At 35.2% G+C, this 24,462-nt stretch overlaps 1 protein-coding gene across 4 annotated transcripts in view; it reads left to right on the top strand.

Annotated features, from left to right (window-relative positions):
- The window catches only part of PPP1R12A (protein phosphatase 1 regulatory subunit 12A), a 113,167-nt gene that overhangs the window by 60,688 nt on the left and 28,017 nt on the right, over positions 1-24,462 (top strand). For 2 of the 4 annotated variants that reach the window (XM_062492051.1, XM_062492050.1), the window contains exons 3-14: positions 74-192; positions 6,360-6,519; positions 8,291-8,435; positions 10,603-10,677; positions 11,105-11,193; positions 11,320-11,477; positions 15,020-15,141; positions 17,661-17,876; positions 18,666-18,760; positions 21,720-21,842; positions 23,203-23,364; positions 23,832-24,008. In XM_062492051.1, coding sequence (XP_062348035.1) covers positions 74-192; positions 6,360-6,519; positions 8,291-8,435; positions 10,603-10,677; positions 11,105-11,193; positions 11,320-11,477; positions 15,020-15,141; positions 17,661-17,876; positions 18,666-18,760; positions 21,720-21,842; positions 23,203-23,364; positions 23,832-24,008 — 1,641 coding nt within the window. The remainder of the gene's footprint in view (positions 1-73; positions 193-6,359; positions 6,520-8,290; positions 8,436-10,602; positions 10,678-11,104; positions 11,194-11,319; positions 11,478-15,019; positions 15,142-17,660; positions 17,877-18,665; positions 18,761-21,719; positions 21,843-23,202; positions 23,365-23,831; positions 24,009-24,462) is intronic. The other 2 variants (XM_062492053.1, XM_062492052.1) reach the window with 2 other exon arrangements.

The following is a 24,462-nucleotide window of genomic DNA, read 5'->3' as shown; positions in this document are numbered from 1 at the left end:
TTTTGGTTTTAGTTTTTTGTTTTATCAGCTTGGTGGTGTTATTTACAGGCTTTTTTTCTTTGTCTATTGACAGGTATTTAATTAGTCAAGGAGCACATGTAGGAGCTGTAAATAGTGAAGGAGACACTCCATTAGATATTGCTGAAGAAGAGGCAATGGAAGAGCTGCTTCAGAATGAAGTAAATAGACAAGGTAATTTTGAATGCAGAAGGGTGGTTGTATTTATGGACACTAAATGTATTTTTGAAAACTTGGGTTAAATTGTGACTGTTAAGGTCAATTTATTTTCTAAAGAGAGTTGATCAATATAAAATGTACAGTGTTTAAGTGTTTATCTCTTAAAACAGATTTACATAATTTAATAGTAAATTGTAATTGTTTTAGGCTTTGTCCAATTTTTAATTTATGTGCTTAAACCCATTTAATGCCCAAAGCAAATGCTAAAAAGAAATTTGAAGGCATGAACTGCAGGGAAATAAGACAACCTTCTGGTACACAGAAGTAGACAGTGGATTTGCAAGGGCTTTGATTCAGTGAATTGGTATTGTTAACAGAAATTTGATAAGCAGTTTTTACAGTTAACACACAATGAACATCAGATGAGACAGTTGTGTGTATTTTTCATCTGTATTACCATTTCTCTATTTTAATTAGTTGTTCTTTTTTTCTTAAAATACTGTCAGTTTTTGCTTTGCTTTGTTTCTGGAATGCACCTCAGCTTTGATTTTTTAAAGTTGTTCTTGAGATGCTTGGCTTTACTGATGTGTGGTACTAAATGGCTGCAGTAGCTCTTTGTGAAATTGGAATTGCTTGGGGAATGAATTCTTCCAAGATCTCTCTTTGATGTGTTACTGCTTTTCAAAAAAATAAATACTTAGTTACATGGGATTTTACATGCATTTTTATAATGTGGATATTTCACATTACACACTAATTTTTATTCTTTTGCAAGTTTAATTCATGATTTTGAACAGCCCAGTTGTAAAATTAGCATATTGCCACAGCACTGAAAGTTTCAGTGAGGTTTATGTATTTCACAGTTGAAGCTTACTGTAAACTGTGTACTGTCTTTATAACTCTGAGAAGAAGGTACGTGTTCCAACTCTGTAGCTGTTGGCTTCTAAAGGAATAATTTAGGTTATTGTAAAATACTAAATTTCACTTGGTGTGGACAACCTACTTTCGTTCCTCTTGCATTTTTATGGCAGTTGGTTTGCTTGATTGTTTCATGGAAGCCGCGAAGAAGGCATGCATTATCCCTCCTTCTGAATTTGTGATTGAAGACATAAGAACTAAGGGCTTTTACATGCTGAGATAAAATGAAAGGGAGTATTTCATGATTGTGGATGAGAATGGAATAGAATGGGTATGAATCTGGTTGTGAACTCACAGTGCATATTTTACTAAATCATGAGACAGTTGTCTCAGCGATAAGGTTTTAATTACGCACCTTTGGCATCCTTAGTTTGAATATAGATATTGCATACATTTGTATGTTAATGTTACATTAAAAAGGATTATTTACTTGTTATCAGAATCACTTAGAAAGTGTGTAATTGTGTGTGTTGTGTCTAGAGAAGTTAATAGCTCTAAAATAGGAACCTGATTGTTTCTCTTAATGTGCAGTTGACAGTGAGGCATTGTGACAGTTTCATCTTTGGCTGTGCATATAGATGAATATAATTATCCCTCCAGCAGTGAGATAATTCATATTCCTTCCATATGATACACTCCTTCATATCAAATAAAACAGCGCCACAGTTTAGATAATGCAAGTTAACAGTGAGGTCTGTGGAATGATCAGCCTTGGCACAGTGTTAAGGGTAATGGAAGACCAGCCTATTTATTTTGAAAATAAACAAGCCTGGGTGACAAATATCCTATCTTTGTGTAGGTAAAATACGCTGTGTGAAAATTAAGTAGGTATTTTCCATAACATTTTTTGCCTTGCAACCTTTTGTGTTTTCATTCATACATTCATTGTAGTTTGATTTTTGAGTTACAGTGTTAATGCTGTAAATGTGGCTTCCTACATATTGGCAGTCAGACTTGTTTGGTGGCAAAAGATTGCTTGGAAAGATCGGGCAGATTCATTGTGATTTCAGATTTAAGTGATGATATTTGATGTTTGTTTCCGTTAGAAATACAGGAAGAATCACTCGTTACTACTCTTTTTTACTGCTTTTGCAGGCCTTATGTCTTTATAGGAAATGTTAAAAGAGACTACTCAGCTACTCAGCATTCTATTAATCATCAATTCGTACTTACGCCCAATTTTTGGCAGGTGTCAAGCTGTATTTTAAGGACATGTCTTATTACAGGACAAAATGTGGGAGCCTCCAAGGCACTAAATGTACAAAAATAAATCATAGAATACAGTTCAGTTCAGTTCTGTGTGATATTACAGGCTTAATAAAAGGAAGGATTTGCAATGTTTCCTCATCCTATTTTAGCATTCAGGCTCCGGTGTCTGATCTGACTAGCGAGGAGATGGTCAGTGATCCAAAGTAATCTTGTTATACAAGTTCTATTGTGCAGAGTGTTGGCCATTAAAGAAGAAAGATTTTTTTTTTCCCTAGTATTATTGTCTATCCTCTGTTTTATTTACTTCAGTCGGTCTTATCCCCACACACTACACCTCTAAATTGCACCAAGGGTCTGGTGCCTTTTCATGTATTCTCTCTTGTGTCCTGCTGAGCAAATAGCATGACTTGATACAATGGACTGCGCAGGAATTGAGAACTAAGGGAATAGCTATCCTGTAACTGAAGCCTTACCACTCTGATAGTTAGGAAGATTTTTTTTCTACCCTAATCTTCAGTGAGGAATTACTGGCTTAAATATTTTTAGGCTTAAAACCTAGTTTAGTTTTGTAGGTTGTGAGAAGGTAAATTGCATGTTCTAGTAAGCTATAAAGATATTTTTGACCTGGTTGCAGACATTTCACAAGTAACAAAATCAGGTGTTTTACAGAAATTATTCCAAAGTAGTGCAGAACAACTGTTCTGTTTGCACTCCATGTGGTTAAACTATTTTGTGTCCTTCTTCTAGGACTTGTTTTGTTGTTCCTCCATATGACTAATATCTTTTGCATTGGTCAGTCCCATGTATCTATAGGGGCCACCACAATCCTCAAAATCATTTTGCTTCATCAGAAATATCATTTAGTTTCTCAGTGTGACCTGTCATGTTTCTGCTCTGCAGTGTTTCAACGCAGAGTTGTGGAAGTTGTCTTTCACCAGTAAAGTTTTTATTCGCGCTGGTAAAAACCAGCAGACTTCAAAGAGATGTAGCTTTAGCCCTTGCCAACCCTGGCCGGTTTTAAATGTTGTCTCTCCTCAGGGCTCGAGTGGGGTTAAGTATAATAGTTTGAAGTGATTTTTTTTTTTTTAGCTGTTGATCATCAGATGTCCTCTTAAAATTATTTTTAAGTGCTTAAGCAGTTATTTTGAATTATAGGAAACATTCTCTGGAGGTGACTTAGTGGGGAGAGATTATGTGAGGTGAATCAGGGGTTCAGCATGGTAGCTATTTATTCAGTAACTATCAGAGTGGTCACTCCTGTTCCAAGGAGAAACACATGTTCCTCATCCTTAATTATAGGTAATGCAACAAGTCTCTCCCAAATGTATTGCTTAACTCAGATTTGTTTATGTGGATAAAATGCGAGCTATTACATTTGTATATAAACATTCACTTCGTGAAGTAAAAAGTGGGTTGATCTTCCCTGCGGTATCTATAAAACATGCCTTTATATGGCTGAGTTGTCCTGAAACAATGATTCAGCAGTTAAATTTATGCTGAATTTTCATTAAATGCTCACTGAACAGCACACTGTTTTCAAACCTGTTTGAGACTGTTGAGTAACACTTGTTGATCAGAAAAAAAAAGTGAAAGCATTTAGCAATAAATTATTAATGATTTAATTTGTTAGGCTGTCAGAGAGGTTAAGCACACTGGTGGCGTGAGCAACTGCTGTGGCTGAGGCTGAGCTGGGAGGCAGCTCATTGCCATCTATGGGCCGTCGGGAGAAAGGGTTGGAAACAGATGATGAACATTTTCTCTTCTCCTGGTATCTTAGTTGAGTCTGGAAAACAAAAGGAAGGAGAAAGGCCTATACAAAGTATAATAAAGGCTGTTTACATTCTGTTTTCTGTAGTTAATAATGGGAATTGCATTTATCTCAGAGCGCAGGTTTGTTTTTGGGTTTTTTTGTGACACAGTTTAATTCCCATTTTCACACCAGTTATTAATGTGGAATGTTTTATTTAGGTTGGCAAGATTCTGGTACTTTCTTTTACTGACTATGACCAGAAATCTACTGTCTTGTAAAAGAATGTATTGATACAGCCATTACTCCTCTGCAACCATTATATTTTGTTTGGGCTTCAGAAATCCAAAAGTTGGTGATACTAATGGAAGTCTGTATTGAGTATTAGTTACTTTTTCTGCAAAAGCATTGCTATTTTGATATAATAACCTAGGTTGTTAGGCCTGTCTAGAAAGTAAGCTTAGATGTGACCCTTTAGAAGCTCACAAGATCAGGATCTAGAATGAGGTTTTTCTCTGTTCTTCCTTTATACAAAAGTGCATCCGAACAAACAGCTGTGTACATCAACAGTTTTGCACTGATAGGATTTTTTTTGGATTCTTAAGGTGCAGAAGGTAAGGATTCACAGTAGGACTTTGAGCATACAAAAAGGGATTGAACATAAATGTGACTAAGAGATGATCAAATATACGCTATATATTTACATAGTAGTGTTTTGCAGGCAGCACGATGTGTAAATGACTGTACTCTAGAGTATTGTCCCAGGATCTGCTGATCATTGCTGTATCATTCTGATTGGCCAGCAGATCCTCAGACCCTTGAAGTTACAATTTGCAGTAATTCACATAGCAGCATGTAGGAGCTTCCTGAAGAATGAGAATATGTGATTGTCACTGTGGTATTGATTCAGAGTTCCTGGTCTTCACTCTTCGTATTTGTCATACTTGAAAAGTTTTTCAGCTTTTTCTTCTGCTGAGTCCTTCAACAGCCTTGTATGTCTTCCTGCATTTTGGAGACTCAACATCCAGATTGTAGTTTTTCATCAGTTTCTGATAAAATGTGATTCTATTCATTTTTTACCTAAATTGTCAAGACTAAAATGGTTTTTGCTGGTTAATTGATTTAATTAGTCTAGGTGTTTGGTCAAGTCCTCAGAACACTGACTGTTTAACTTGGTTCAATTACATTATGGTACTTGAAGTTTCATCTTTTGATTGTCTTTAGCATGAAGTTTTATGGTATATATCTCCCAAGTCGCTGCATACCAGTGTGTAAGATTAGAGAAATCATACATATAAAAACATGTTGTTGAAGGTTGGGCCACTGATTTTCTGATAGAGCTCAACCCAGACACAATTTGTGCACTTGATGATCAGTTTCTGAATTGTTTATCCTTATGAGTCGTCACCATTCAGCCATCATAGAATTATACTCATGCATAGTTATTTACAAGATCTTTCCTGCTATGTTCTTAAGTAGAAATTGCAAGAATGCTTGCAAATAATGTGTTTGCATTACCCATTCAGGGTCTGGAATTTATTTCCATTTGTTTAGCCTGATATACCTGTAGGTGTTATGATGGTAGACTGTTTCTCCCTTTCCATCAGTGTATGATCTTTTTTTGTGAGACATACTGTAAAAAGTTTTCACTGTTTTTGGTGTTTTTTTAGTAGAGCTATGAAGTGCAATATCCAAAGTGTGCTCTATTTATGTATAAGGTTTGTGATTCAGAGTGATAGGAGACAAACCAGAAATGCTTCAGAAAGTATAAAAGATACAGCTCCATCTTGTCATTAGTGTTCCAGAAGCAAGATTGTTTCTCTTCCCATAGAGATCTGTTTGTAAAACAACTTCAGCTGTTTTTTATTGTGTACAGATACATCAACACAGACTTTACTTTTTGGTGCTTAGAAAATTTAAATAGAATTTTCCTCTTGTTTTTAACAGGTCACTTCAGTAGTTATTGGTGTGATGGTAGACATTCTTAAAATAATGAATTTGAAGAGGTTTAGTAAATTGATTTTTATAATTATTTATTTATAATCCTTTTTCCACCCAGCCCCTCCTTCTGTTAAAAAAGGCATTATGCAAGCTGTCTTAGAATATTGGATGTTTCCATAACCTTGGAATTTATCTTTCAAAAAATATTCATATTGAACTCTGAACATTACTCAGATTGTTTAGTTTTTATTTTACTGTATCATATAAATGTGTCATAAAATTTGTTGTATCATTGAACTGAAGTATTTGAATTAAAATATTTTGTCTCTTCTCTTCCCCTCTCCCCCTCCCTGCCTGAATTTTTTAGGGGTTGATATAGAATCAGCTCGAAAAGAAGAAGAACGAATAATGCTAAGAGATGCAAGACAGTGGCTCAACAGCGGTCATATAAATGATGTCAGGCATGCAAAATCTGGGGGCACAGCACTTCACGTAGCTGCTGCTAAGGGCTATACAGAAGTCTTAAAGTAAGTGTTTAAGTTTTTCATATTTTATTGTCTTGATGTAATGCTGCTTGGAATTGGGCCCTTCTAACTTTTAGGGAGTGTATCTTCAAAATCCCATTCTCTCTGGAACAATCTATTCTCAAAGCTTGATTTTATATTTTCAAGCACTCATAGATCATGATGTTATTAGCTTTCTATTCTAAGTCATTCAAAATATGAATACTGTATACATGCTGAGCATAAATACTTACTTAAGAGAAGAAAGTTGATAAAAAACTTGCTGTTTCTAAAGCCAGTTATGTAAACAAGCTTAAGACCTTTTCATGGTGCCAGTTAGCATCCTGGTTGGTGCCTATTTCCAAGACACTGTACTTATTTCCATACATAAAGCAGAGTTAGTAATCCAGGCTAAAAGTTTTTACAATTCAAAACCAGATAACTTAACTTCATGTTTTGATGTTGTTTTTAAAAATCATGACTCTTGAAATCTTCCTTGGAAAGCTTTAGGCTTCAGGTGTCCCCTAGTTCACAGCTTTTGATTAATGTAATATCAGTACATATCATAACAAATTTAGTTTATTTTTATCAATGCTCTACTTTTATTATAGTAAAGTATAATTAGTAATACATTGCTTTAACATCATCATAAATTTATTTGACTGCTTTAGCAGTGCTAGGAGCACTTAAAAACTGTAACATGAGTGAAAATGGGCACACAATCCTGACTGTGAGTATTGGTGCCTTTAAGGTGTGCAGAGCAATTTATTGAATGGGAGTTGTGTTTGAAAACACTGATGCTTCAACATGATGAAGACAAATTATTCTGTTGGAAAAGAGTAATTTTTGTTTTAGAGTAGCAGGTGTCTAACGGTGTTGCATCTATAACTGTTTGGGTGTTTTTTAGCTCCCTCGGTTATTGTCTTTTTTGTAGTCCAGTCTGTATACTTCTCATAGGAGAGGCAAAACATGTGCAGGCAGTTTTAATGATTGCTTCAGATTATCAAAAATGTGTGCTCTGTATCAGATGCAATACTGCAGGATTTGCAGCTGAGCATGTGTGAAAGTAGACTCATTGTAGGATATTGCTATAAGAATATTGGCTCTTGAGAAACAGAATTTTTTGAGAAGAACATTTTGTTCCTATGTGATTTTTAACAGTTATGGATAGTGGTGCAGGAAGCTCTTAGCTCTTTACATAAAAACACTTGTAAGGTTAAGTAAGTGCTTTGATGCTCAACTGAGAACCGTGTGAGTGCTGAATGCAGGCAGAGCAGCAGGTCCTCTCTTTGGGAAGCTCTGCTCCCTCTCAGGGAACAGCTGAAGCGTGTAAACACTAGATTTTTGCAAAACGTTAATGACAGGAAATTAAAGTTTCGAGCAGCTAATTTTAGAATGGAAGGAGATTTTAATATTTTACTAATGAGGACACTGTATCTAGCAATTTTTTACATTTTCCAACTCTTCTCCTTAAAAAGCCTTTTGCCTATTGCTGTATGTACATAGAAGACTCTGTAGAAACAATGGTCTTTGGAGAGTAAGTGAATAGAGAAGAAAATGGAAAAGGCTGTTTTTCTTGAATTTTCTTACTATATACATATATATACACACCTGCTAAATGATGAAAAGGCAGATGTTTCTATGAGAAGTAAAATTAATCAATTGTTAGTAGCCCAGCTAAAATATCTGTGAGAAAAAAGGAGAAAGGTACTGCCGTAGAGCAGTTTCACAATTTTTATGAAAATTTATTTATCCTGTTGGCAGTGTCGAGATCTATTTCTTTTAATTTCTTCAGGCTTTTAATACAGGCTCACTACGATGTAAATATTAAAGATTATGATGGCTGGACACCACTTCATGCTGCTGCTCACTGGGGTAAAGAAGAAGCATGTCGCATTTTAGTGGAAAACCTATGTGATATGGAGGCTGTCAACAAAGTGGTAGGATTTTTATGTAATCCTTGTCAAGATACAAAGTTCTGGTCTCTAAAGTGACTTTAGAAGCCAGGGTAAGAAAAGTGATGATAAACTGCTGTTTACTGTACGTGGAGCTTTATATAATGCATGTGTTGTCAAAATGGCATGGTTGTGTTCAGAACTAAATTCTCTGATTGTCTAAATTAATTTCTAGGCCAACTTTATCAATCTTTGACATGGAAATTCACATTTGAAAGAGTTTGTTAACATTTCAGAGGTACAAAATTAGTGACTTTATGCATTCAGGCTTTCATTTGATCTCTGAAGATGATGATGCCTACTTTGGGTAGTGTTCTAACTCTTAAAATCAGCTTATGTTGTTATATTAAAGAGTTGTCACTATATTATGCTGATTTGGGTGTGGTGGAGAAAACTTGTAGGCAACTCTGCACCCCCTGGACATAACCTGAATGCTTCCTAAGCTCTATTTCTTTGACTTTTATGCAATGTAGCTTGTATAGCTTGCTGATCTTGCTCCCAAGAGACACAAATATGTTCATGAGTTTACATAACCTTCAGAAGGATCCAAACCTTTTTGTTCAGCCATACAAGTGCTGAGCTCTCATTCTTCTCCTCATAGTTTGTTTCACAGATAGATTCTGTTATGCTTCCAATATATATGTCAGATTTTTTACTGGGGTTGTGAAAATGTTGGTGTTTCACACTAGAGAACACTCTTATGAAAACATGTTTGAATCCACTGGACAAGAATAAGAGAAAAAGGCATAGAAAAATGTCTTTTTTTTTTTATATATGCTTGTCTCTGCAAGCTAGGAAAGTTTTGCCTGTTTTTAAGTAAGCTAGTCAGCATTTTTGCTTCTGGAGGTGTGAGGATTAAAAACTCTAGATTTGGTTTCAGTTGTATGTGCTTAGCATATCAGAGGATTCTGCCAGTATTGTTCAGGCATCTGATTTCAGGTATCAGCTGTTGCAGATTTGGGTTTAAGATGTAACCTTCCAACTTTTGGAAAATCATGACTCTTGAAATCTTCCCTGGAACAGGGAACTTGCAACGGTTTATTGCAAAGTGACTTTTTGTGGTCATAGTAGGTCTAACTACCGCGTAATAGCTACCTGAAAATAGAAGGCCACATTAAAAACTCTAGTTATAATGCAAATATAAATTTGTGATAATAGTTATGGCAGAAGACCTTAAGCTGTTTTGGCTAATGCTTGTTGAAAGGTGCACATGTTTCTGCTCTATGATTGATCAGAATTAGTGGTTTAGAGGTTCATCCTTTCTAATCAGCTAAGGCAGTTTTCACAGTGTAATCAGGAATAAGTTTGCCTTAACATTTTGAGAAACTGAAATAAGCACAGAGAAACAGGAACACCTTTCATTATTGTTACAAGCTGCTGTGGACACTTTTAAATTACAGCTCTGTTTTTATTACTGGTTACTGTACAGAAGTCCTTCCTACTTTGATCTTGTCATGATCCCCCCCCAGCATCTCAGTAAGTCCACCCAGCATGTTGATGCAGCTGCATTTATGCCAGTGAATATAAGTATTTGCCTAGATTGCAACCATCAAGTAAATGTCCCATGGATATCACAACCTAAGGAGAAATAACAAGTAATCATAGCAGGTTGTTTATAAAGTAGAATGTAAATAGTAAAATACAGCTTTGCTGTAATGCCTGATTGTTTAAATCATTACAACTTAAAATCAAGCTGTATGTGATAGTCTTAAGATGGGCAGGATACTGAACTGCTCAGAATCCATCCGTTCAGTTGCTGTTGTGAATAGTTGTTTGGCACTAATACTGTGAGATTATATTACATTCATCAATGTATTTTTCAATAATAGTGTTCTTTTTTTTCCTTCAAATGACAGTAAATTTTTATTGTCATGTCTTTATCACTTAAAAATGTGTTTACTCATCAGGTATAAATGCTTTTGTTTGAATTGCACCCCCCCAATCCCCCCCCCCCCAAAAAAAAAGGAACATTGCAAAATTGTTGTCAAGTACTGACAGACTAACAGTTTGCAGTAGAGCTTGATTCGTATTTTCCAATTTCTCTCTCTAAATGGTCTCCTTAACCTGCATCATCATGTGATGAGAAAGCATCGTAGTCCAATACATTTAAATTCTGTTGTACAATTCTGTTTTACTTCTTCCTCTTCTCCAGGGCCAGACAGCGTTTGATGTGGCAGATGAAGATATTCTAGGATATTTAGAAGAGTTACAAAAGAAGCAGAATCTGGTAGGCCTTGTGCATGTATATATATTTTATTATACATATAATTATGGTATCCAGCTCAGGGAAGCATACAGATCAAAACCAAAGTTTTCAATTCTGGGCTTCAATACAGGTGATGGTAGAGTAATCTCAAAAGGTCTTTTATACCCTTAATTGGTCACCTATGATGACTAAAAAAGCCTTGGAAGAAAAAAGGTGATCTACAACTTGCCTTGTCTGGTTGACATTTTATGATCTGAGGTATCAACAGTGAGCATCTTGCGTGGAGTAACAGTTTGTAAAAATAAAACTTTTAGAGCCTTGAACACTCATTCTTTAAAAGTTTATACACGTTCTAGTGTTTGTAATACTTAGAGAGTCCCCTCCATTTGCAATTTTGTCACACTGATGCCATTCTAACAATTTAACTGCATCATTCTATGTTTTGAAGCTTCATAGTGAAAAACGTGAAAAGAAATCTCCCCTAATTGAATCCACAGCCAACCTGGATAATAATCAGACACAGAAAACATTCAAAAAGTAAGTAAAATCGGAAAAATTACAAAGTCTTTAAAAAGGTGACTTTACAAGCTGTCACAAAGTCCTACTTAACAGGCTTTAGTAAATTTTTCAGTACTTAATAAATACTTCTCTTTTCAAACTCAGTAAGGAGACACTGATTATAGAGCAAGAAAAGAATGCATCTAGTATAGAGTCTCTGGAGCAAGAGAAAGCAGATGAAGAAGAAGAAGGAAAGAAGGATGAATCCAGTTGTTCTAGTGAGGAGGAGGAAGATGATGACTCTGAATCTGAAGCAGAAACAGGTATGTTATTTGAAGCATTGCCTTTCATTGAATATTTACTTTATGAATTTACTTATTTAATATCACATGATACAGAGTTAAGTTACATTTCACTTATTCTTCTGTACTTGACTAAGTTTGCAGTTATTTTAAAGTACGTTTATATATGTCTAAAGTCAAGTCATAATAGATGTATCAAATAGATCTCTTTACTGATGACTACCAAGGTTAAAGCTATTAATCAGCTGACTTGGTTGACTGCTTAACAAATCGATTAATTTGCTTATTAGATAAATAGAATAATATATGCCTGAAGTAGCATGTCAGAAACATCGAAAAAATTTGAAGATCAAATTAGAGAGGAAGACTTAGAAATATTTGCTTGTGTAACTGGTATAGGGATTGGATCAGCAGAAGTGCAAACACTCTCATTTGTTCTTATCATCTTGAAGTAATTACCAATTAATCTGGCTTAGATATTCATCAAGCAGTAGTGCATATATTTTCAGTGTGTACTGAGATAAAGTTATTATTTTAATGTTAACTGTTACTTCATATATAGCTTCAGTTCAAGAGGAATATTCTTTGAAAAGTTTTGCATTGTATGCAAAGTTGTATGCACATTACTCTGTTTCTCTCCTGAGAAATGGAATTAGTGGGTTGTTTTTTCTTGAACAATTACCAGAATAGCAAGTACTGATACAGAAGCAGCATAGTATCTTTTCCTTTCAAACTAGAAAACAAGTGTCTGGCACTAAGTGTTTAAGGATGTATGTTCAATCCTGATAAAGAATCCTGATAAATTAACCCTTTTTGGTGGGCTGTTTTCGTTTTAATACATTCTAATTTTTTCACCTGAAAAGATAAGACTAAGAAGGTATTTTAGAGCCAGCCAATCTATCATAAGTATTTCATGTACGTAGAAGTTAAAATAACTTGCAAAACCAAAATTTCTATTATGGTTTAATTTCTTTTTCTTTTTGTTCAAAAATAATCCAGCATTTCTGTATTAGGCTGAAAAAAAGGTGTCTGTCAAGATTTGTAATTACTCTTTTACCTTAGTGTACTTACATCTATTATTTACTGAGCTTTGCGAAAGTCAAACTACTTACAATATATAACTTGTAGTAATTTCTCTGTCACTGAGCTGACTGTAATGTCTGCTGAACTTTATGACTCTGGTAACTGTGTTCTCTTCACTGCCAATAGTTTGTGCCAGGAAAATCTGACTGTGACACAAGAATTAATTTATGTAAACTTTGGGGATTTTAATATCAACAAGGCTTTATTATACTTTATTTGGCAAGATGCACTTTAAGCTTTTCTCTGTAGAGCTACGTCTCTTAAGTTCCAAGATTTTGCTTTCCTTTTTTTTACCATTATTCAGCTTAAGAGGGTAAAAGATTTTTCTAGTGAAAAGTCTTATTATTATAAGGAGCATTCTGGTTGTGAAATATTTTAACAGTGTTCGGTATTCTGAAGTACTGGAAATGGTGATCGCTAATATTTTCAGATAATTAAAATGCTTGTCTGTATTTTTGTTTCATTGGTTACATGAGAATATAGTTTAAAAATAAATACACATCTGTCTGTAAGACTAATAAGGGAAATACAGATATGAAAGGTGCTTATTGCAAAGGACATCAGTTCAAATGTTCATCAGTTCAAATTTTGTAACTTACTTTTTTATAAATACTTTAATTTTTTTTAAGTTATTCCATACTAGTCCAGTCATGCATACAACAGTGTTCTTGATGGAAGTAATTTCGGATTACAGAATAATTTCAGAATTGAAAAATTCAGTTTTGAAAAATCCATTTTTCTCCTTCCATGCTTTCATTCCTGATAATTTTTTCTGTATATTTTAAAGATGTATTACTTACAAATTTCTATCAGATTGCATCATCTCAAATCATCCTGTCAGTCCACATTGCCTTGTTCAGCTTATCACCTAGAATTTCACCACCATTCTTTTTCACTTGTGTTTTGAAGAACTTTTCATTAAGTGCATTAAGTCATGTGAGCTGTTTATATTTGTATTTGTTTACTGCATAACCAAAATGGAAAAGATCTATTCAGCTATGTCCATAACTAAAACAAGTGTGTAACAGCAGCACTATGGATTACACAGTTTCTAATTGTAGATTAGTACTTTATTGAATTTAAATGTTAGTTGTGAGAACACTGCATGAAAAACTTTCTAATTTACTTCCTCCTAGGCTGTATGGGTCACGTAGATGGAAAAATGTGTTTATAGCAGGGCCAAAACCAGTGGGGATTGAACCCCCCGTTGTTTCATACTGCACTAATAAGGAGGAGGCAGCATTCAAGCCTGAAGAATGGTGCAGTTTGAGTATGTGAAACAGAAGCAAGGTGTAACATGATGAAGCTCAAGCAAAAGCAGTGACAGTAGTTGTTATATCACAGTCATGACATTTTCTGTGTGTTTGTGTAAGAAGGGTTAAGATTCATAAACCACGGACAGAGGAAGGAATTTGGACAAAGCAGAAGAGAGTAGGTAGGTAGACAGTGAAATATAGGCAAGGGGAAAAAAAAGGACAAAAAAGGAATGAAGCCAGTGGAAATTTGGTGTTCTGGAAGGCAAGTCCCTACCTCAGCTCATTCTGGTGACCGGAATTCCTGATGGATTCTCTGTACCGTTAATTATTTCATTGAATTCAAATAATAAATGTCTTTCTTTGAATTGGCATCTGCCTTCTGTAGTTTGAATTAACTTTTAAAGAATCACAAAATCAAAGGATAGTCAGAGTAGGAAGGAAATTCTGGAAATTATCAGTGCAACTTCCCCTGCCAAGGCAGAGTGACCTCTAGAGCAGGTTACACACAAAAGCATCTGGGTGAGTTTTGAATGTCTCCAGAGAGGGAGGTTCCACAGCCTCACTGGGCAGCCTCTTCCAGTGCTCTGGCACCCTCAGTGTTCTTCCTCATGTTGAGGTGGAACTTGTATTTTAGTTCATGGCTATTGCTCCTTGTCCTGTTGCTGGACACCACCAAAAAGAGTCTGGCACCATCCTTGACACCTACCTTTGAGATATTTATATGCATTAATGAGATCAGATAAGATGCTAACGTATCTCCTACTTTTACAATTTTTATGGTCATTAGCCAGCTACTAAAATACAGGCTGTGTGGAGAGACTGAAATCTCTGTCTCCAGATGTTTACAAGATGTGGCTCATCAAAGCCTTGAGCAACCTGACTCATAGACAGTATTGACCCTCCTTTGAGCAGAAAGTTGAATTAAGTGATATCCTGAGTCACTTTGAACCTGAATGATTCTGTAGTTCTGTCTCTCCATATCTAAATAGTTACACTTGAATGAATACAGTAAAATTGTTACATGAACAACCTTTTAGGGAAAAGGGTGGACCTAACTAAGATAAAAACTGAGAGTGAGGGGAAAAAACACTGAGGAATAAATAATAAAATGCTCATCATAAAGTTAACTGTTAAATTTGTTGTATAGAAATTCAGCTTGGTGTTGTAAAGGTGATGAAATTGTGAATGGAAAATGAAGATTAAAATCTTGTAAATATTTTGCAGATAAGACCAAAACCTTGGCAGCTAATAATGCAAATACCACAAGTACACAATCAGCATCAGTAGCTGTGATGGCGCCTTCAGTAGCTGGTGGCCAAGGGGCACCTACATCACCTGTTAAGAAGGTAAAAGAAAATACCTATTTATTTTCTATTATATTGTAATCTTATGATCTTCTATTTCTTTTTTCTGTGTAAATATATATTTTTATATGTGTAAGTAGTAGATTTGTTTAACTTCTGAATTGATAAAAATCTGCTTAGATTCTTAAAATACTTCCTGTTCTTCCCCACAAACTGTTAATTTTTTAAAAATTTTGAATGGCTTTAATTCTGAACAAGGACCTAAAATACAGAACTATGAAATACCTTCAATGTAATATCCTTCTAAAAAAGAAAAATTCCGTTGCACAGGGAGTGGAGTTCTTGGTTTTTCCTGAAGCTAAACTTCATCTTTCAAAAGTATTTTCTATGTCAGACTCCTCCAGAATTTCTAGAAGCTACTGTTCTGGTGTCTCTCTGTGCCTGTATTTCTGATGCCCTTAATTTAAGGGAGGCAAGCATGACTTTGTGACTTCTAGGAGTCCCTTGAAGTATTCAGCTAGTGCTTTGGCACAGAAGTTGAAAATTATACCTGAAATAAGAAGTAGAAAGTGCTGTGGGTCTCATCCCTGTTTTAATACAGTTAGGACCTCATGGAAGATCTAGATAATAGGGACATAGGATTTCTTTACTGCACAACTGAAAGCCACACCTAGAAAAGCCATATTGCATGCTGGAAGCTTTTACAACCTGTAACTTTACAGGAAAAGTTAATTTGGATGAAGTTTAGTTTTACTTGGCAAGGGGAAAAAATTACAGTAGATAATAATGCATAATTGGAAGGCAACATATAAGTTAGACTTCTGGAATATTGGAGCAAACTGGATAGTAAGCCAGTAAATCTTCATCTGTCATTCATTACAACTTTCCTATAGACATCAGCATCAAAGTGTAGCCCTCTACTGATGCATCTGAAAAGCATGTTCAGGAGAAATGGTAACCATGATATACTGCAGCCACAGTAGAGAGAAAAGACATGCTGACATGCTACCAGGAGAATTGTATAAAATGTATTTTTCTCCTGGGAACTTACTGGGGTTAAATTTCCTTATTCACATTACAATCTAATAGTGAATCATCTTACAAGTATACTTTAATGTAATGGGTGCAGATATGTGATTTAATGATACGGGGGAATATTTTTGTAAGAGAGGAAATAAGCTTGATTTTAAGCTAAATTATAACCTTTTACAAATCATCAATACACTTCTTATTTTGTTATGCAGAAATTAATGGTTTATATTTTGGTTTTCTAGGTAAAAAGTGCAGGCTAAAAATAAACTGTAGTTATCTTCGTATTACTATGTGAGAAGCTCAGGGCCTTCTGTAGCTACAAAATAAATGCACATTACATCAAAATTATTATCTTGTACCATAGCAAGTACATGTGATCTAAAGGAGCAGTTACAGCTCCTATCAGTAAACAAAAATGCTTTAAACTGTTTTTTACCAGTGAAGGTAAAGCAGCATTCTGTGTGTGATCTTGCACCTACCCTTGCACCTGCCTTTTTGGGTCTGCACCATCTGATCTGCTGTAGCTGCACTTGTGCTTTTACATCATAGATGGCCAAACCAAGGGGTGCAGGTGCAGTATACTAAGCTAGAAGTCAGGTTTCCTTCAGTCTGCATTACTTTCAGTAATTCTTCTCTCTGACTGCAGGTACTGATGGTAAGGCAAGTTTGGGAGGATAACTAAGTTAGTGTGGGATGTGATTCAGGGATATGAATGATACATGGTAAGAAGATAAAGGGGCATGTTAGTGTCAATCTTCCAGTATTCTCAGCAGTGTGAGGACTTAGGCCACAGACCTTGTAAGGTCACAGGCTTTGTTGTTCTTTTCTGTGCAAGCTGTAATTCTGTCTCTGGACCAGCTAAACATGCTATGTTACATTTAGCTGTAATCTTGTTACTAAGCTTTTTAAGTGTCTTACTGCTCTTTTGGTATTTTGTGTTGTAATGAAGAGTTACTTAATATAAACCTAGGAACAAGCCATATGGTGTTAAAAAAACCCTTTTGTTTCTTTTCCTTCCTTTCAATCTTCATCTTTGTCTTGTCTCAATTGGCTTTAGTATGATTTCATTCCTCCTATCATGCCTGTCGTGGAGTCAGTAGATCCTGCATCATGGAGGCAGGGCTTGCGCAAAACTGGCATTGTGCTTGTGCCCAATAAGGGTGAAAAATCTATGGTGAGGTTCTTGTGTGCACAGGTTTATGTACAGGTTGCAAAATAACATATTTAATCAAAATGTTAATACCAGATTTGCATGTTTCTAAGTTTTATCTCAAGTTCACAGCGTGTATTACAAAGTGTGGGTTTTTTGTAAGCTAACTTTTTATAGGAGTGGTATTCCTTGACCAGTCTTACATTTCTGATCTTATTGACTAATTCAAGAGAAAAGTGCCTAGGTTGCCTCTCACTACAATTTCCATAAGAATTTAGGATTATTAAAAGCAGTTGTGTTCTCAACTCTTTGCAAAGAGCATAAATTACCACGGATAAGGTAAATTAATAATGTAAATTCATTTTCGTGCGTTTTATAGTTTCCAACATCTACAACCAAGGTTTCTCCCAGAGATGAAGAGAGGAAAGATGAATCTCCTGCTTCATGGAGGTTGGGTCTTAGAAAAACGGGTAGTTATGGTGCACTTGCAGAGATAACTGCTTCCAAAGAAGCTCAGAAAGAAAAGGACTCTGCAGGTGTTATGCGTTCTGCATCAAGTCCTAGACTTTCCTCTTCGCTGGACAACAAAGAAAAGGTAATAATTTTCAGGATGAAACAACATTTTGAGGAATTCATATACCTCTCTTAGTATAGTTGTTGCTGATTTATTATAGAAGTAAGATTGTACTACACATCTGTTCTTTACTAAAATTCCAAGAAGTTAAATTACAGAGCTTCTTTGTATTCTCTCTCAAAGTGTAATTTGCTCCTTCACTGTCTGGTGACCTGGTGCATAGGTCTGGCATTTATTCCCTTTTTAGGACTTGCAAAGCTAGTAGTCATTTTTACAATTTAAGGACATCAGAGATTTGATAGCTTTTGCATCACTTGGAGAATGATGCTTAAAGAATCTTATAAATGAAAGAAGTCTCTTTTGTATTCCTTTGCATTTTGTAGTTATTTTTTATTTTCAAAAATTTGGTTTTGTAACTAAACATGGATACCCTAAACCAAGTGTTGTTCAGGTAGATGAACAAAATAGAACTTGTGGTTCTATTTCAAACACAAATGTTTGTATGATTTAAAGATGAAGAATGAATAATGTTCTGTAGTATATAAAAATACTGAACCAGTTGCTTTCAGGAATCACTTGTGGAATTGTATTTCAGCAAAGCAGAAGAGAGAGAAGTCATTAACATCACTAGAATGGAAACATTAGCAGTTTCCTTTTCCTGTTGTAGTCTTTTATGATACTTAACTAAAGGTTAAAACTCATTTGTATAATCGGGTCAGAATAAATGCAGCTGGAGTTGGTATAATGATGATTTTCCAGACAAGATAATCAACAGTAGTAACAATTAACAAAAAAGGTAATGTGTTTCAGGAGAAAGATGGAAAAGGAACTCGACTTGCATATGTTGCACCTACAATACCAAGACGGCTGGCCAGTACCTCTGACATTGATGAAAAAGAAAACAGGTGACTCTGAAGTTACATATTTTTTTAATGTAAAATTGAAATAAGATTTTAGAGTGACTGACAAACTTATATGTTTTGGTGCTAATTTGTAGCATTGTAAATTAAAATCTGTACTGGCTGTATAGATTATGTTAATTTGTATGGCAGTCCAATTCCTGAAGAATTTTTTCTTGTAAATTATAATAACCTTTTCTACAGTCCAAATTATTCTATGACAAGAGCAGAACTCAGCGAAAAGTGTTGTCTTCTTTAGAAAGAAAATAAATAAAATCAAAAATATGAATTCCTAAACTTTTAAGCTATTGAAGGTTGCTGAAAGTATTTTACTGCTTTGCTTTGAGACACAAAGTGCTGCTACTGGGCTACATTATTACTTTTGATTATGATAAAATGATATATTTCTTATGGACTTCACTTAAAACCATATGGTGCAGCAACAATACAGGAATCATAGGTTAGATAAAGAATTTTTCTACTTTTCTTGTTTACATGTTGACCTTTCATTATCTTTTGGAGATTTTTACTTTCTTTCTGCTATTGTTTCTGTAGCTTTCAGAATAAAAGAAACAAATGGGTGAATAGGCTTGCTACCTGTTAGGATTTGGGGTACTTCATGGCATATTTACATAGTCAGGACCTTCCTGTTCTTCACTTCTCCTTTATTGAGGTTCTATGGAGATGTTTTCTGCAGTTACTGTAGAATGCATAGTACAAAATGTAGATGTTTCCATAATGCCTTGATTTTGGTTGGATCATATCTAGGTAAATGAATGAATGAATGCTGGATGACCTGAACTGAATCCTTTGATTGCTCGAAATGTGCTGTTGTAATCCTTGTCTGTAAGATTGGTAATCTCTGTGTACCTGAAGGAGAATGTATTTGTTGCTTTTCCTGAGAACTGTTTGCTTTGGTGCAAACTCAAGATAAATAGTGTCTTTTCCTATGCTTGCAGGAAGTTGCTTCAGTTTAATCTCTGGGTGACAAATCCTGTTTCAATTCAACAGAATTTCAGATATTTCAGATCTCACAATTCCCTGAAGTTCAGTATAATTTGTTAGAATTTCTTATTTTACTTGGCTAGATGTTTTTTTAATCTGTGTTTCTGTAAGAGGGAAGCACTGGAGTTTCCGTTTGTCCTGTAATTCTCTCAACTACTATATTCTTTGAGGCTGAATTTGTCGGTTTTGGCTTGTTAGTAGAGAGATTATTATTGTTTAAGTTTTTATATTTTTATTCTTCTAAGAAGCTCTTGTTTTCCAAAAGTGTCTTAGCTAGATGATGCGTTAAGATTGGAATAAATACTTCATTCCATTTTATTCCTTAGAAGCTGCTATTGCTTGTAACAAAAGGATTAAGCTTTTCTTCAGTGTTGAAGTTTATTTGTGTCCTTGATGTGCCAGTCTTGACTTACTCAGAGACACATTTCCAAAAGTGGTTATCAGCAATAGTATAGTTTTTCTCATATGCATTGGGTTAACTGCGGTCACCAATCTTTTTAGTCCTAGTGCTCATCAGTACAACCTCTAAGAACTTTCTGTATGCCTTGGTGTTCTAGCCTGCTTCTAGACATTCATACTTTGTCTACTGTGTGATATGGCAGACAGTCCAGCCTACCTAAAGCCGTAAGAGGTTTTTGACATTTATTCTGACCTTGTTTATGTGAAGAATTTAACCACCTACACAGAGGTACCTTAATAAATTATTAGGGTCTCTGCCTTTGTCAGAGGTCTTTGTCCTTGTTGCTTACCTTAATGCCCTGTTCTTGTTCTACTTAACACCTACTTGCCTTGTGAATTGGTGTAGGAGCATAATCCTAGCTAACATCCTGTGTAAGTGACAGAAGTCACTTCAAGATGAATCCTAGCTGGGCCTGTAGATTAACAAATCTCAGACATCCAGCTTCAGCTGAGTAGTCGGTGCTATGACAAAAGTGCTATTGTGTCTTGACAAAGTGACACCTTGAGTAATTATGAAAAATATGTCATGCAGCAGGATCTTCCTGTGGCAGGTGATATCTCAGAATCTGTGTTCTCTTTGCTGGTAAAAAACAACACTACATTGGTCTATGTTCCGTAATGTTCTAACGTTGTTTCCAGCTGCACAAGTGCTAACATACATTTTCATGCAAAAAGAGTTACATTATGATGGCCAAAGGTGTCTGAAAATAAAATGTCTTTTCAAAGTTCTGTTTTATTTTGCCTTGTACACCTGATTGCATTATATATAATTTTTCAAAAGACATATTTTATTCTTCCTACTGTCTGCACTTCAAATCATGAGCTGATATTTTTATTAGAAATTCAGTTTTTGCATGTCAGTTTTCAGGATAGGTTTTCTAGGTAGATTTTTGCAAGGTTATTCCTTGCTACTGTAAACTGCAGCAACAGTCTGGAAATTCCTTGTGACTGAAGTCATGTCAGTTAGTGATACGTGTCAGACCCCTCAGGAATGACTACTGCAAGCCTAGTTACACTGGTCTTACCGTACCATGAGTTCTAAAGGCTTGTCAGCTTTTAAACTTCTTATAACATCAAAGAATAAAAGATTCAGTCAAATTGGCTATTAAAAAAGCGAATTAAAAACTACAAGTAGATTTCCCTTACTGCATTCGATAATCTCAGGAGCAAACAGAAAAATGTCTCGTTCCTCTTTTGAGAAAAACAAAGCCAGCAATGACCACAGATGAAAGCCAGCAATTGATTTCATGTTGATTAAATCCTCTTTAGCAGTTTTCTTTTGATGCTTCTTTTTTCTTATGTTTCTAATTGTGTTAATGTGCATGTAATATCTTTCCACAGAGGCTTGAAAATGATTGTTCATAAAAGCAATTTTATTCCTTATTCAGTTATGTTTATTTTAAGTGTGTTATCCAGGCCTTTAATTTGAAGCTCCTGTTCAGCTCATATCAAGAACAGCCTTCTTCAGTGTGAGTTTGCTAAACTAAAATTTCTTTTACAGGGATTCGTCTGCTAGTTCAATACGTGGTGGCAGTTCCTATACCAGGAGAAAATGGGAGGAAGATGTTAAGAAAAACAGTTTGAATGAAGGTCCTACGTCATTAAACACAAGTTATCAGAGAAGGTGTGGGATTTTCTCTTTTTTTCAATCAAAAAAGGCTTAAAAGTTAACAAGTACTGAATCATTTTGTAAGAACAGTTTAAAACTGAATGGTGACTTATTGCCATGTTCATAATAATTGCAAAGTATTGCAATGGTTATGCTGGTTTTAAATGTGCAGTTGTATGCTGATGCTAGTGGTTGTGCTGATTTTAAACTATGTCATTAAAGTTAGATGCTTTCTTTTTCCTATTTATTTCAGTTTGGGGCTCATTTGACTCTTTCCAGAAGAGATCAGTAGTCAAAGATAATTATTTTAAATGTTGCAATAGAGGTCATTCTGCTTGGTATACGAAAAGGGGGAAGACTCTGTCTCTTGAATTCTGGTTATTGCATGAGAGTCTTGGAGGTATGGGACTGCTGTCCTTAATGGTAAATTATAGCCATACCTGTGTTGTGTATCAGTATCATAGAATGCATAAAATGCATTTGAATGCATAGTAAATTATGAAAATGTTATGAGAATAGTTCTCAAGTGTGCTGGTTCCTGATTTGCAGAATTTTCTCAGAGGGAGTCATATACTGCACATATATACACTGTTAACTTTGCTGCATTGTGTAGTTTCAATGTAATTCGAGTCAAATTCTTCATTGTATTTAGTGGAGCAATAAATAGCTAAAATGAGTAGATCAAACAAGAGTCAAATAACTAAGCTGCATGTTGGTACGTGCTGCTGATATACCCAATACATTCTTGGCATTTTTCTGAGACTTGACATTGATATTATCAGTAACCAGGCTGTCTCATACAGCATAATGCATATTTATTTCTTGTAAACCACTGGGTCTGCTTTATAGCTTGAAGAGCAAGGGAAAAACCTGAGTGGGAGGTTATTCTTCCGGGGAATGATTAAAGATTTTTTGAAAATGGGGCAGTGTATTTAATTGCTTTCAAATTATAAGAGGAGTGATATTGATGACATTTTCTTTCCTGACAAGCTGTGCAATAAGGTTCTGCGTTTTCTGAGGTATTCAGTGTGGGTGAAACAACAGTTTAAAAATGGGACATTGGGGGCCCTATATGAATACTTTAGTAGATGTGATCAAGACATTCTTACATAAATGAGTGAGCTTCCTTTCTTTATCCTCTTTGGTGAAGAAATGGTCAGGACTAAGGGACACTTCTGCTGCCCTCCTAAGTCATAAATAAAAAGTCCTAGCCAAGAAACAAGGAAAAAATGCTTCTTTTGCACCGGAAGTTTCCAAGACTCAACTGAGGCACAAATGCATGGGCAGATGTTTATTAGATCATTCACAGCTTGGTGACGGTTTAATGAGTAAATATAAGTAATAAATGCAGCCATTGTACATGTGTCTCCTTCAGTGGCTCCTTTGGTAGAAGACAAGATGATTTGATAAGTTCTAATGTTCCAAGTACTGCATCAACAGTTACCTCTTCTGCTGGTCTTCAGAAAACACTGCCTGCCAGCACAAACACTGCTACGAAGAGTACAACAGGTTCTACTTCAGCAGGTGTACAAAGCAGGTAATGGCACCAGGACTTTTTCTTCTTCTTTTTCTTTTTCTTTTTTTTTTTTTTCCTGTCAGGTCTACTGTGTGCTTATGTATGTGCATGCGTTCTTGTTTAGTAGAACCTGGGGCTCTGGATTTTTTCATTTTCCTGTTAAATTTGTTTTTGATTTTATACAATTTGGCTCAAAAATTGTGAATGGCTTTCTACTATAACATGAAAGCCATGTTGGTATAAAAGAATAAATAAATATTAGAAGGGTCTGAAGAATAAAAGTTCAGTTATTGTGAACTGCTAATTCTTAATTTATTCAATTTAATGGCTCAAGCTGAGCTTTCATAGTAGAGATATTTCTCAGTTTGCTTCTTAAAAAAAAAAATCCATCCCTCAATTTACATGTCATTAGTTGTTTAGTAAAGTGCTTTCATTGTTTAGCTGTTTCCTTTTCTCTTTTTTTTGTGTTGCTGCTTGTTATGCTGTAGTACCTCAAATCGTTTGTGGGCTGAGGATAGTACTGAGAAAGAAAAGGACAGTGTTCCTACAGCAGTGACCGTTCCTGTTGCACCATCTGTTGTAAATGCTGCAGCCACTACCACAGCCATGACTACAGCAACTTCTGGCACTGTGTCCTCAACATCAGAGGTCAGGGAGAGACGGAGGTGTGTAAAGGTCCTAAGAGTAATGTTGCTCTTACACCAAAGTTATCCTTTTTTTTTTTTATTTATTTTAAGGAATGTGTTGGTTACCACAGATTTGAACAGTACAGTTTGTAAAAGCACTGTTATTTTCTTGCTGTGTATTGAAACAACTGCTACCTCATTTTCTCTAAGAGCTTAGTATAAGTAGAGACCATTCATGAAATTTAACCTTTGATATTGTATGTTTTTGACTGACCTTGGGTTCTCATATGATATATGGTATTTTCAGTTTTATATTTCTCATAATAGATTAAATGAGTCTTCTTAAAAATACCATTAATGGAACTCTGTAAAAACACTGATTTAAAAATAATAAAATTAGTAATTAAATAATTACTGCAACTATGTTCCTGCTGATTGAGGTAGTGTGCCGTTGGCAGCGTGCTAATAAGTTACAGCATAGCATTTTTTCAAA

The sequence above is a fragment of the Cinclus cinclus genome, chromosome 4 (assembly GCF_963662255.1).
Source record: "Cinclus cinclus chromosome 4, bCinCin1.1, whole genome shotgun sequence".
NCBI classification, from domain to species: Eukaryota; Metazoa; Chordata; class Aves; order Passeriformes; family Cinclidae; genus Cinclus; species Cinclus cinclus.
Note: the sequence above shows the minus strand (reverse complement) of the source record. Positions and strands in the feature narration are given on the sequence as shown.